Here is a 12932-nt window from a genome sequence, read left to right on the forward strand (position 1 = left end):
TTTTTTTGTATTTTTAGGGAAGGACCTACAGGGTGTTCAGGGTCTCACTACTAGATTGCACTTGTAGTGATCCACCTATTTATAGCCTCCCAAGAGCTGGGATTACATGCACCACCACACCCAGTCTCAGCGCACCCCGGGGGGGCAAGGCTGGCACAGCAGGCCTGGGGATCGAAGCCCCCGGTCTCTGTGCTTGCTTACAGGTGCTTTAGCCTTTCTACTTTGGATCACTCACAAGTAGATGCCATATGAGCCAAACCACGTGGTTTCTAGTCTCCCTAGTGGCTGTACTCTTTGTGGCCAATTCATAAATTGGAAATCTGTGCTCCTACCCAAGTCCCACGCAGAGCTAAGCACACACACAAACACAGTCTATTAAAGCAGCCCCATCCAGTGAAGCCTTCTGGCAGGTAGCCTGCTGGGCTTCTCCCATTCTTCCCTTCCCTTCCTCCACTTGCACCTAAGTCACTGAAAATATCTAGAAAAGAAATACATACGAAGTCTTTTAAATCAAGAAGCTAATTTTCACAGTAACACATACAGAAGTGCTAGAAACTATGGCATAAGAAGAGTTACTCAAGTAAACCAAAAATTACCTAATGCAAGGATACACAGGCCAAGGATGGTGTCTCTTCCTGACATAATTCCGCTTAGAATTTGATGGAGCATGTCAGCATCATTTATCAAAGCAGATGCAAACAGGGAATAGCACTCAGGTGTTTGAGGGATGCACCGGTTAAACAAGGGAAAAGACTTGCTAAAAAATAAAGAATTGATGGCAAATGTTTATTCATTTATCTTTTTAAATGATACTTATTTAAGATTCTCAGCAGCCAAGACAATACAAGATCTGTCGTAATAAGGAGTTTAGCAGCTTGAAGGCAAAGCACACCCTAGAAAGGCAGGTAACCATCGGAGCTCTACTAATAGGAACTGGTTGATGCTCTGGTAGAAAACTTGTTCCTGGAAACCTGAAGAAGCCAGGAAAAAACATTTCAAATTCAAAACTTAAGGGGTGTGATGTGATATTTTAATATAAATATACATTGTGAAATAACTCCGATAGTCTAGCTCATCAACATATCCATTACCTCTTCATTACCATTTTTTTACATGATGAAATTTATTTAAAATATCAAACCTACAAAACAGTATTATTAACCACAGTCATCGTGTTAGATGCTGTAGCTCTAGAACTTGCTGGTCCTATATTACTGAAACTTGTACCTTTGACCACCATCTCTTATTCTGCCTACCCCCTGACCCTGGTAACTATTTTTTTACTCTTTGTTCCTATGAATTTGAGTTTTTTAGATTCCAGATGTAAATGAGATAGTGGAGTATTCCCCTGACTTATCTCATTTGACATAAAGTCTTCCAGGTTCAGCCTTCCTATTTCTTCATGGGGACAAAATTTTTGCTCTCATGTCTTGGTCCTTGTTGGCAAACTACCACCTCCAACACAAGCATGATGTTTCTTTAAGGAACTGCTTGGGGTAGGGACTGGATCAGCCAGAACTGCATTAATGACAGCGCCAGCTTTATTCTTACTTCTTTAGGCAGGTGTGCAAGGCTCGAAGGCTGGCTATATACACAGTTCTTGACAAGTAAGCAATAAAAGCATGACCTTTGAATAAATGTGAAAGGTAGCCTTTTGGGAGCCCTTTCCTGAAAGATAAAAGTGACCAGGGATACACATCCTAATTTTTCATGAGGCCACAACACCTTCACAAGGTCCTCCTCTTCTTTCTTTCCATAGGCTGCAAATAATGAAAAAAAGAAGTGCCAAATTATTTATCAAGTCGCTAAACATCTAGGTAGTCACCACTTGAGACTGTATGAAGCAACAAGGAAGAACCCAAATCCAAGCTGTAGCAGATTGCCTTGAAGAAAGCAAATGATTTCCAAAGCTCCATTGAAGCACAGCATGGGACACGGGACAGCCTCTCCCTCAGGAGGTGACACTATTACAGAGCTAGTTCCCGAGTCACTGCAAAGTGTAGTGCAACAGAAGAATTAAATTCCTAATTAAAAGTTTGAAGGGCAGAAATTCACCTGACTCAAATTCCAAAAGGTGTAGGATTGAAGGATTGAAGCTTGAGAAATTGTTCTGCCTTGTCCCTAAGTCACCGAGCACATTTTCTCATAGGCAGCCACTGTTGTTAGTGTCTTGTATACCAACCTACACACACTTTTTAGCATACAGAAATGTAATAGAAAACTTAAGTGGAAGTTTGCAGCTGAACTCAAAGGTAACAAGAATTAGACTGTAAAAATGAGATGCCAGAATTCATCATGCACAGGTTGCCAAAAAAAAAGGAGGTGAGTGTATGTTAGATTTTTAAAAATCCTATACTCACACTGAAGGAGTTTGATTAGGCCATTGTAAAAAAAAAAAATAAAGACTAGTGATCCTCCTGTTTACAGCCTCCCAAATGCCTGGATTACAGGTGCACCACCACGCTTAGTCTCAATCACAGTCTCAGCACGCCCTGGGGGCGGGTCTGGCAAGGCAGGTCCAGGGTCTCACTACATAGATGGGACTGATAGTGATCCTCCTGTTTTCAGCCTCCCAAGTGCTGGCATGACAGGTAGGTGCCACCATGCCCAGTCCTAGTCGCCATGTCAGTGTGCTCCCTGGGTGGGGTTGGCATCGCACACTGGGGATCAAACCTTGGCCACCTGCACTCTGCCTAAGCAGGCATTTTAGTCCGCTGAGCTATCAGGCCGGCCCAATTCTGGAATAATTTTAAAGTTATAAAAAAGCTACAAAAAAGGAACGGATGGTTCTTACGTAGCTTCATTCACTTTCTCCTAAAGCTAACATCTTACATGACTGTCATGCTTTTGTGAATATTAACACATATCCGCTGCCCCGTGCTATCCACTGAACTACAGCCTTTATTTGGCCTGGGTCTTTCCCACAGATTCCCTTTTACGTTCCAGAATCCCATTCAGGAGGCCACATTGCATCAGTTGCCATATGTCTTCTTTGGGCTGTGACAATTTCTTGATTTTTCTTTGTGTCTCATGACTGAGATTTCCATAGGTTCACGATCGGGTATTTTGTAAACGGTGCATCAAGTTGGAGAATTTGCCTCATGTTTCCTCAGAAACAGATTGCAGCGACAGGCTTTGGGGAAGATCACCATGTGCACGAAGTGTGCTTCAGTCACAGTCTTTTCTTTTCTTTTTTCTTCTGTATTTTAGGACAGGGTCAACAGGGCCTACAGGTTCTCACTATGTAAATCGGGCTCGTAGTGATCCGCCTGTGTTCAGTCTTCCAAATGCTGGGATTACAGGCGCACCACCACGCCCAGTCTCAATTCTCAGTCTCAGCACACCTGGAGGGCGGGCTGGCACCGCAGGCTGAGGATCAAACCCGGGCCTCTGCATCTGCCTAAACAGGCGCTTTAATCTGCTGAGCTATTTGGCCAGTGCCCCGATTAGTCTTATTGGGGAACAAAATTGGCAGCATGACATGCCTGGTGCAAATGACCTCAGTGACTTGGGTATAGTGCATGACCGTATTTCCCCACTGCATAGTTACCGTTTTGTCTCCTACACCATGCTTGGAAGTGAGGGCTGTGTCTCAGGTACTCTCGGGGGTAGGGGGGTAACTGCTACCTTCTAGTTGGAGAAGGATTACCTTATCTGGAATTCTTCTGTAAAGATTTCTTTTCTTCCCCTTATTTATTTATCCAATCATTTCTTTTTTGCATATATCTTATATATTAATATATAAACATGTTATATATTAAGTCAAGTATCTAAAAGAAAGCTACTTTGCTTCTAATACCCTACCCTTGGGATAAGGTCAATGTCCATCGCAAGTCACTGCACCTGCCCTTGGACCACAATGCCATAGTGCCTGTCTTTTGCTTAAAAGGATGTTTTGGTAAACATAGCATCCGGGTAGTAAACAATATTTTTGGCAGTTTTTATATATTTCTACACAATATTTTTCAATAATTTGTTTCTGAAATTCTGGTTGTTTTTTTTTTTTTTGTTCCTCGAATGCCTTCAGGGCACTTTAGGCCAGTGGGAGAGTTGTGAGGTTCGAACTCCAGCAACCTGAGGCTGACAGCTTTGTGGAAGCAGCCACTTAAAGGCCTGAGCTAGGGCCAGGCCCCCAATTCTGGTTGTTTTTTTAAATTTATTCACTCTCTGCAAACAAATATTGAGTAACTGTCTAGAAATATTCAGAGTACTTTAAACACACACTGTATTTGAGTTCATGAATTTATCTCAAGGGTACTATATAGTTTTCAGAAACTGCACATGAGGGTTGATCATGAAAAGGCCTAGAACCAGGGATACCTCAGGAGCAATGAGCACACCCAGGGCCCCAATCATGGCTTCTAATTGCTGTTCTTTCGTAAACAGATTAATATTGTCTATTAAATCTTGCCCTGTATTCACAAAAAGTATCTTTCTGATTAACATTCTTATGCTAAGGGAACTAGTAAGTTCCCTTACTAGTAAGCTTTCAAATACACAGTGACTAAATCGTGTAACTTCCCTGATTAGCTTTATTTAGTGTCTCCCACTTGTATCGCATGACCCATGGTGAAGTCCTTCTCAAATAGCCCATGAGACTCCAATCACTTCTTTGCACCAGTACGGACTCATGAGTATTTTGCTATTATTTGGGTTACAATCTAATAGGATCATTAAGTGGTCACTGTGTCTTTTTGTCATACTCCGTCCCTTTCTTCTCCTCACACATCCTTGCTTTCTGGACCCACGAGGTGACACCAGGTTAGCTGGTTTTTCCTGATCAAATCCCTAGAATCTGCCATTGCTCCAAAGATCTTCTGGAGAACAGCAATTAGAAACTGTGACAGGGCCCTGGGTGTGCTCATTTCTCCTGAGGTAGCCCCGATTCTAGGCCTTTTTATGATCAACCCTCATGTGCAGTTTCTGGAACTGCTAGACTGTACCCTTGAGATAAATTCGTGAACTCGTGTGTCTATACAGTCATTTTTGTTTATAGTTTAGTTTCTAGCAACAGACCTATTTTCTAAGGCTATTTAGTATAACTCCTCTACCTCTTCAGCGAGGCTGTCAAATATTTGTGACACGGCTAGATTCATATGCCATGATTCCATTCTATCTTGAGATGTCTGGACATTGCTGCTGATTTTATTTCTCATTTGCACCCCAAGTTAACAACCTGCTCTGATGCGGCTAAGTGCACTAAGTCATTAGGAGAGCCTTCCTACTTTTGAGTTATAAAAGAATTCTCTTCTGGCTTCTTTCAGTGCTTTCTGGTTTCATTTTTTTCTTCATCTCTTTTTTTTTATTTTTTTATTTGTCTTTTTAAGAAAGGGAGTCATGTCATAGTGCACTCTGGCCTTGAACTTTGTGTAGCCAGGCTGGCCTCCAAGTTGACGTGGGGCCTCATGCCTCTACCTCCTGAGTCCTGGGGTTCCAGGCATGGACCACCGCATCTGACTCAGGTTTCATTTTTATGCTGAAAACCTTTAATCCATGTGGGCTTTATCCATATAATGCATGGGGTATACATTTATTGTCTTCCCAGATGTCTACCTGGGTGTACCGTACCATTAACTGAATAGTCCACCTTTTGTCATTGACCTGGGAGGCTAGTTTTATCAATATTATATATATTGAGGGGAGAAATAACAACTTTGTCCTATTAAGTTACATTGCCAAGAACAGAATAAGCCTTTCCATTAAAATTTTCTTTGTACCTCAAGAATATACTCAGGTTTTCTGGCTACGGTTCTTGTGTATTTCTTGTTAAATTGGTTCTGAGGCACTTTTGTAGTTTTTGTACGTGCTTGTTTTTTTTTTTTTTCTTGCTGAGCTACAAGGAAGATCTTTAAAAGTATAGAATATTCAAATTTTAGTATCTTAGTCTTCTGTCTGCCACTTAAGTGAGTTCTTTTATTGTTCCCAGGAGCTTTTCTGTGAATTCTCTTACTTTCCCAGTCTATAAGCCATTCACAGAACACTAATTTTATCTTTTGCTTTCCAATTTTTAAACTTTTAATTAATTTATTTTTTTTCTATTTGCTAAACAGATTCTTAACATCTATAAATTTGATTTCATTTTTTTCCTTTGGTGCTGAGGATTGTACTTACAGTCCCACACTTCAAGGTAAGCACTCTATCTCTAGTCCCTTTTTGTAATATTTTGAAAATAGACGTTTTTGAAGTTTCTAGTGATTTTGAAAATTAAAATCAGCTATAGATTTAATACCATCTTTTTTGTTTCCTCTTAATTTATTTAAGGTAAGAAAATAAAGAGGCTTTGCAGAGTGAGTTTTGGCTGAGTAAACGTAGGAAAAAACAATTATTTTGCCTCCAAAGACAATTATTTACAAAGTCTTAATTTTGTCAACAAAGCTTTGTTAACTGTGGCACCTTTTACACATGTGCCTTTTAATTATATGCTGGTGAAGAAGTACCCCTCTTAACCCCAAACGTAACAAAGACAAGTATGTAGAGCTTGGATCGCTCCTGTTGGGGTTGACCAGCCACCCACCGAGTATGTCATTAGCCCGGCATGGGGTGAACTTCATAGGCTGCAGCCTGAGTTTCTTCCCGGCTCTGCTTTTCTTTTTGCGGCTAGCAAAGCCACTCTAGCTGTGCAAGAAGCAATCTGGAGAGCTGCCTGTAGCCTCACGTATGTGGAATTTCTCTGAGCAAACATTTCAGTGCCAAGCACAGGCACCTATGTGGAAGGTTCAAAGTAGAATCTGTTGGGGGTTGGGGGGATCTTAAGCCTTTCAGCTCAAAGTACAGCACTATGCTGAATACCAAAGGAGAAAGATAGGCTCGCTTGTTACCTTCTGCAGGGCATTTCTGCTGCTCTTAAAAGCTCAAACCTAGTAGAAAACCTTCCTGATATTCAGTTATTGCTGTAAAAGGGCATGCTATACCTCCTGTGATCAACATAGGAAGAAGAAACATTCATTGTGGTCGAGAAGAGGTATTTAGAAAATGTTCTTGGGCTTGAGGCCACAGTTCTCATGTTTTCTAGTTTTTAAATCTTGGCACTGCTCTTCCATGATAAATATGGTAATTTCTATTTTAAACAAACACTTACTTGTGTGGGAAAAGGAAATGGAGCCCTCAAGCTGTTTTGGTCTCACTCACTCCACCCAAGAGAGGTTTTGGGTTCTCTGGAAAAATCGGTATTGGAGCCAGGCATGGCGGTGCGGACCTATAATCTAGCTCTCTAGAGACTGAGGCAAGAGCATCCTCACCCGTGTGAGGCCAACAGGGGCTACCTTGTGAGTTAAAGGCCAGCCTGAATGGCATTGTGCAATCCTGCCTCAAAAACAAATACACAAACAAAAAACAACAGAACAATAGTACTGGAAGAAAGGGTGAAAGGCTCAGCCTGGGAGGTGAAGAGATGGTAACTCGAGGACATATGCGCCAGGACCTTTTCTTTTCCCAGCTTGGTGGAGCCTGAGGAGGCTGCTTGCCAGGCGGTACCATCTGGTCTTGAGGGTCCAGGTCTGAATGCCAGCTTCTCCACTTGCTGACTGTAGCTAGTGCCTTAAACTCTCTGCACCAGTCTTCCCAGTTGTACAACTACGATGAAAAACAATGCGTGCAGCAGGTTTTGCGAGGTCCACATAAGTTAATATGTGGGGCTTCCAAGAGCTTAGAAAAGTGCCTGGCAAACATCAAAAGCTCGGCATGATTGCTCTGATTGTCACTGTAGGATTCAAGCTTCCTATGGAATTATAACTGCCTTCCAGTTTACAGGAACAGGAGAGTTTGTTAAATGCTGCTTACATGGCGACCTTAGCAATTCCATTCTTTTTCAATTTCATCTGCAGGTACAGTTACAAATTAGTCTTCCTAAAAAATTCCTGAGTATTGAATAATTTTTCTTCAACCTGCTAAAACATTTTAGATTTTTACTCTCCTCAGTTAAATTATACTGAATTTAGATATGATTATGATATCTGACAATAGCTAGAATTAAAAATAGAATGAGTGCATTCTTCTGCAAATAATTTCCTTTCATTATCCATCAGTATTAATTTAATTTATTATTATTTTAAAAATGTATTTGGTTGTTACAGGGTGTCACTATGCAGCTCTGACTCATAGTGATCCTCCTGTTTTCAGTCTCCCCAGCACTGGGATTACAGGCATGTGCCACCAGGCTCAGACTCTGTGGCCGGCTCAGCCCACTCTAAGGGTGGGTCTGGCATGGCATGTGGTGCCAGGTCCCTCCATTTGCCTAAGTTTACCTAAGCAGGTGCTTTACTGTGTTGAACTATCTTGCTGGTCCAATAAGTATCAATTTTGGGAAAAAAAATTGCTACCAAAATAGCTGCCTCTTACGTAGCTAAAGTCAACTTGAGGGAGCAGGGAGATAGCTCGGCAGACTAAGCCCCTGCCTGGCAAGTGCAAGGACCTGGATTTGATCCCCAGCACCACAGGCCACACTGGCCCCACCCCTGGGCACACTGAACCGGCCGCCAAGACCAGGTGTGGTGGCGCATGCCTGTAATCCCAGCATTGGGGAGGCTGAAAACAGGAGAATCGCTACAAATCTAAGCTGCATTATGAGACACTGTATCAAATAAATAAATAAATAAATAAATAAATAAATAAATAAATCTTGAGTCTTTCTTGACTATGTGGAAGATTAGCTTTTTTCTAGCTGATCTTGCAACCAGTCAGGAGATTATGATTTTTTTTTTTTTTTAAAGAGCAGTAGAGTAGGAGCTATTGCTGTTAGTCATGTGTAGTAAGAGGAGTCTTCTCTGTCTGAGGTTTGCACATCCTGGTGCTGTGATATAATTTTTTTTTTTTTTTTTGTGGTACCAGGGATTGAACTCAGGACCCTGCACTTGCCAGACAAGTGCTTATTCTACTGAGCTATCTCCCTGGGCCCTGATATAATAAATTTCTTATGTGATTCTTAATCAAGATCTGTTTGATAAGCAGAGTCCTAGATGGTTGGCACAAAATGTCTTGTTTCACTTAAATTCTTATTTCCAACGGCTTTTCAGAACTCTTATTCATGGTACACATAGCACGGCCCTACAGTGGCCATGCAGAATCAGTCCACACCCCTTTAGTAGAGCTCAGTCCCCTGAAGTGGTGGCAATCACCTGGTTTTCCCCTTAGCACTCTCAATGATGCACAGAGCTGTGCACCTGGCGATCACTGCTTCCTCATGAGAGCCTTATGAGTGTTTGTAAGGTGCTTGGGTTGTGCGGCTTGGTAGGGAAGAGTCAGACTCTGTAAGGACTTCAGCCCGTATGCTCTGGATAAGGACCTGCTGTGTTCCCAGAGAGAACAGCCGCGGGACTCCCTGGGCCTACCCTCACAGTCCTTTGGTTGACAGTGCAGTTACTAGAGACTGAACCTGGGGTTCTCTACCTCTGAGCTGTAGACCACTCTGTTTTTCTATTTTGAGACAAGGTCTAGCCAAGTTGCTCAGGCTGGCCCACACTGTGGCCCCTTCATGCTTACCACTGATGTTTGCAGTCCCAGGTGGCCAGGACTATAGGCCTATGCCACCAAGCCTGGCTTCTCACAAGTGTTTCTTATGCAAGAATCTAAAATCATAAAAACCAATAATGTGTGGCTGAAATGAAAAATGGGGATGATTTCTACTTTGAAATAAATATCTGGAGAAGAAAAAATACACACCAAACATTCTGTAAAATCACTCACTCGGTAAAGTCTAATATTTTTTGCTAGCTCTAGCGTTGTTATTCCACACATCTTTATTGTTTGCTCCATTTTCTCCTTCTTCAGCCTAGTTCTAACTTACTGCTCACTGTGGATTTTACAAATATTTCTTCCTTATGTGTCCCTGGCCTCTGTGAGCTCCTTTCAGGAAGGCTTTACCTCGTGTCTCCTTTTGCTTTCCACTCTTCCTAGAAGGGTAAGCGAGTTTTCATGATTATTCAATACTTTTGTGATGGACAAGGAAGAAGTAGGCAAGATTTTACCTTGGAGGAACTGGTAGCCTGGGACACAACGAGCCTGCACTGGGACTCTGTGTGTAGTTGAAGGAATTCAAACTGTAGACACACAGGAAAGACCCTGGAAGAGAAGACGCACAGATTACATGTCATACACAGCTTCCCAGGTGAGCTCAGAAGAAAACCACAGCAATTTTACCAAGCCAGGAAGGCAACAGGAGACCTTATTCCAATTCAGAAAAAGGTGGATTTAACGCACCCCCCACCGCCCCCGCACACACAGATACAAACTGGGATTTAGTTCTCTCCAAACTCCCACATTCAAAACTACAAATTATAGGGGCCAGTCAAATAGCTCAGTGGATTAAAGCACCTGCAAGCAGGTGCAGGGGCTGGGGATTTTTATTTATTTATTTATTTTTCCCATAATTTTTTGAGAAACAAATAGCAATGAGACAGTTTCAAACCAAATTGGTAGGTCAGTTTCAATAATTAACACATTGCATACATTCTTCCTAGTGGTTAATTGCTGTACAAGATGCGGACGTGAGATCCTATTTACAAGCACCACTAGAACAAATCCCTCTATTCATTAAGAGAATGTAACTATATATCTATCCTAATCATTTTGAACACACAGATACAAAATGGACATTCATCTGTATATCCTTTTTTGTTTAGTTCCATTATTTGAATACTATAGGTGTGTTAACTCAGCAAAATATTCTAAAAGAGTCCAGTAGTCCATAATAGTATTGGGTCTTCCGATTAACTGGCAATAGCAGAAATTGTTGATCTGAGTCCCCTACAGCTCAACATAACAGCATGACTTTACTTATACTTCATTTTTATACTTTTCGGCTGAATGGTTAAGACCAAGATAAAGCAAGACCTATGTAACAAGAGTTGTAGCTTTTGGGTCTGATAAGGTCAGACCTGTACATCCCCTCAGGATTTATCCTGAGATCCTATACATCAGATTGTAGAACCTTTGTCATTGTCACCCATGTGGATGAGTCACGCCATTGCTTGGCCAGTGTGCTCTCTGTGAAAGCCTGAGAGAATGTTTTCTCTCCATGTGACTCTCTTAGGTATACTCTACATCATTGATCACTTTCTTCTTTGGCCCCATAATCTCCTTGATCAGAAAATTTGGGACATTACTGAGTTACGTGATATTACAGTACAAGTTCTCATATGTCCTGAGTTTTAATTGACCTTGGAAGGCTAGGGCCAAAATGTTGGCTTTCCTTGTGGTCCTCCTTTTTCTCTAATTTTGGTCTACAAACCTAGGTTGTTAACCCTCCAGAAGACAAGCTTATTGTTATTACCATACAACCTAGGCTGTTAAGCTTAACCTCACTATCCGTCTGAATATCAAACATCTTAGGCATAGCACGGAACAGGTATTTTTCATCAAGTATTGGTATATTGAACTTTAGGTCCCTACAGAATATGATGAAAAAACATTTAAAAATTAGAATGAGAGGCTGGGGAGATGGCTCATTGGAATAAGCACTTCCCTGGCAAGTGCAAGGGCCTGAGTTCAATCCCCGGATCCAGAAAAAAAAAATTAAAATATATTTTAAAAATAAGCATAAATAATTATATAATTCTTATGTTTACACATAAGTGCAGAAATCTAAGCATATACAACCTTGAAGCAGGACAGTCCTGCAACATTCCTTTTCCTGTCTCCTGCCTTCATTCACCACCCCCTTCTTTTTGAACAATCATCTACATGAGAGACAGCACAGCAGCAACTGGCATGTCATGACAAGCAGCCCTTATTCAGAAGACCAGAATGACAGGCACTCCAAGAATGAACTACTATTACAAATTGCCATCTTCAGTGCAGTTGCTTAGTTCACAGGTGTCAGTACATATAGTTAATCAGGGTGAGAATCTTTCCAATTAACTGCTAGATTCAAAAATTTTCTGGAGATTCTCAGGATCATTGCCTTGCCCATCTTCTACATATAACTGTATGGCTTGTCACTGTCATGTTTTCTAGCTCTTCTCCTTTCCCTCTCTTAATTAGTTAGTCTTCGAGTTCTTGCTTTCCTTTTACTTGTATTATACCTTTCTATTTGTATTTCTTCTTTGGAGTTCTTATACTAAGGAAACTATACGATATTTACACATGTGTGTCTGGTTTATCTCACTTATGAGTATATGTTCAAGTGGCATCCACTTCAATATAAAGGCTTCGAGTTTATCATTCTTTATAGTTGAGTAATACTCCATTGTATAAAAGTACCACAGGTCTATCACCATGCACTAAGCTAAAGTCAAAATGGATTAAAGATCTAAACATTAAAACAGAGACACTAAATCTCCTAGAAGAAAAAGTAGGAGGAACTCTTGAAGACATAGGGGTCGGCAAAGAGTTCATGAACAAAAATCAAATCGCATGGGAAACACTTGAAAGAATTAACAACTGGGACCTGCTCTTACTGAGAAGTTTTTGCACGTCAAAAGAAATAACCAACAAAGTGAAAAGACAACCCACAAATTTGAAAAAAGTCATGACAAATAAGTACTCAGACAAAGGTCTGCTCTCTAGAATTTATAAAGAATTAAAAAACACTAAGGCCCCAAAATTTAAAGACTTAGTCCAGAAATGGGCATCCAAGATGAACATACACTTCTCAGAGGATGAAATTAAAGAAGCGAATAAGTATATGAAAAAATGCTTCACATCAGTAGCCATCTGTGAAATGCAAATTAAAACAACATTGAGATATCATCTCACCGCAGAAAGAATGGCTATCATAAAGAAATCAACCAACAAGAAATGTTGGAGAGGCTGTGGGGAAAAAGGAACCTTTCTTCACTGCTGGTGGGAATGTAGACTGGTGCAACCGTTACAGAAATCAGTATGAAGACTCCTTAGAAAAGTTGGACTGGAAATCCCATTTAAACCAGCTATTCCTCTACTGGGAATTTTCCCAGAGGATTTGAAAACATCATATCATAGGGATATATGTGTGCCTA

At 41.0% G+C, this 12932-nt stretch overlaps 1 protein-coding gene across 5 annotated transcripts in view; it reads right to left on the minus strand.

The window, feature by feature from the left end:
• Positions 1 to 12932, minus strand: part of Slc44a3 (solute carrier family 44 member 3) — an 86710-nt gene that overhangs the window by 65182 nt on the left and 8596 nt on the right. For all 5 annotated transcript variants that reach the window (XM_023720319.1, XM_004635703.2, XM_004635704.2 and 2 more), the window contains 2 exons: positions 9963 to 10056; positions 597 to 757 (listed from right to left, as the gene is read on the minus strand). In XM_023720319.1, coding sequence (XP_023576087.1) covers positions 597 to 757; positions 9963 to 10056 — 255 coding nt within the window. The remainder of the gene's footprint in view (positions 1 to 596; positions 758 to 9962; positions 10057 to 12932) is intronic.

The sequence above is a fragment of the Octodon degus genome, unplaced genomic scaffold, assembly GCF_000260255.1.
Source record: "Octodon degus isolate 3935 unplaced genomic scaffold, OctDeg1.0 scaffold00074, whole genome shotgun sequence".
In the NCBI taxonomy this organism is placed as follows: Eukaryota; Metazoa; Chordata; class Mammalia; order Rodentia; family Octodontidae; genus Octodon; species Octodon degus.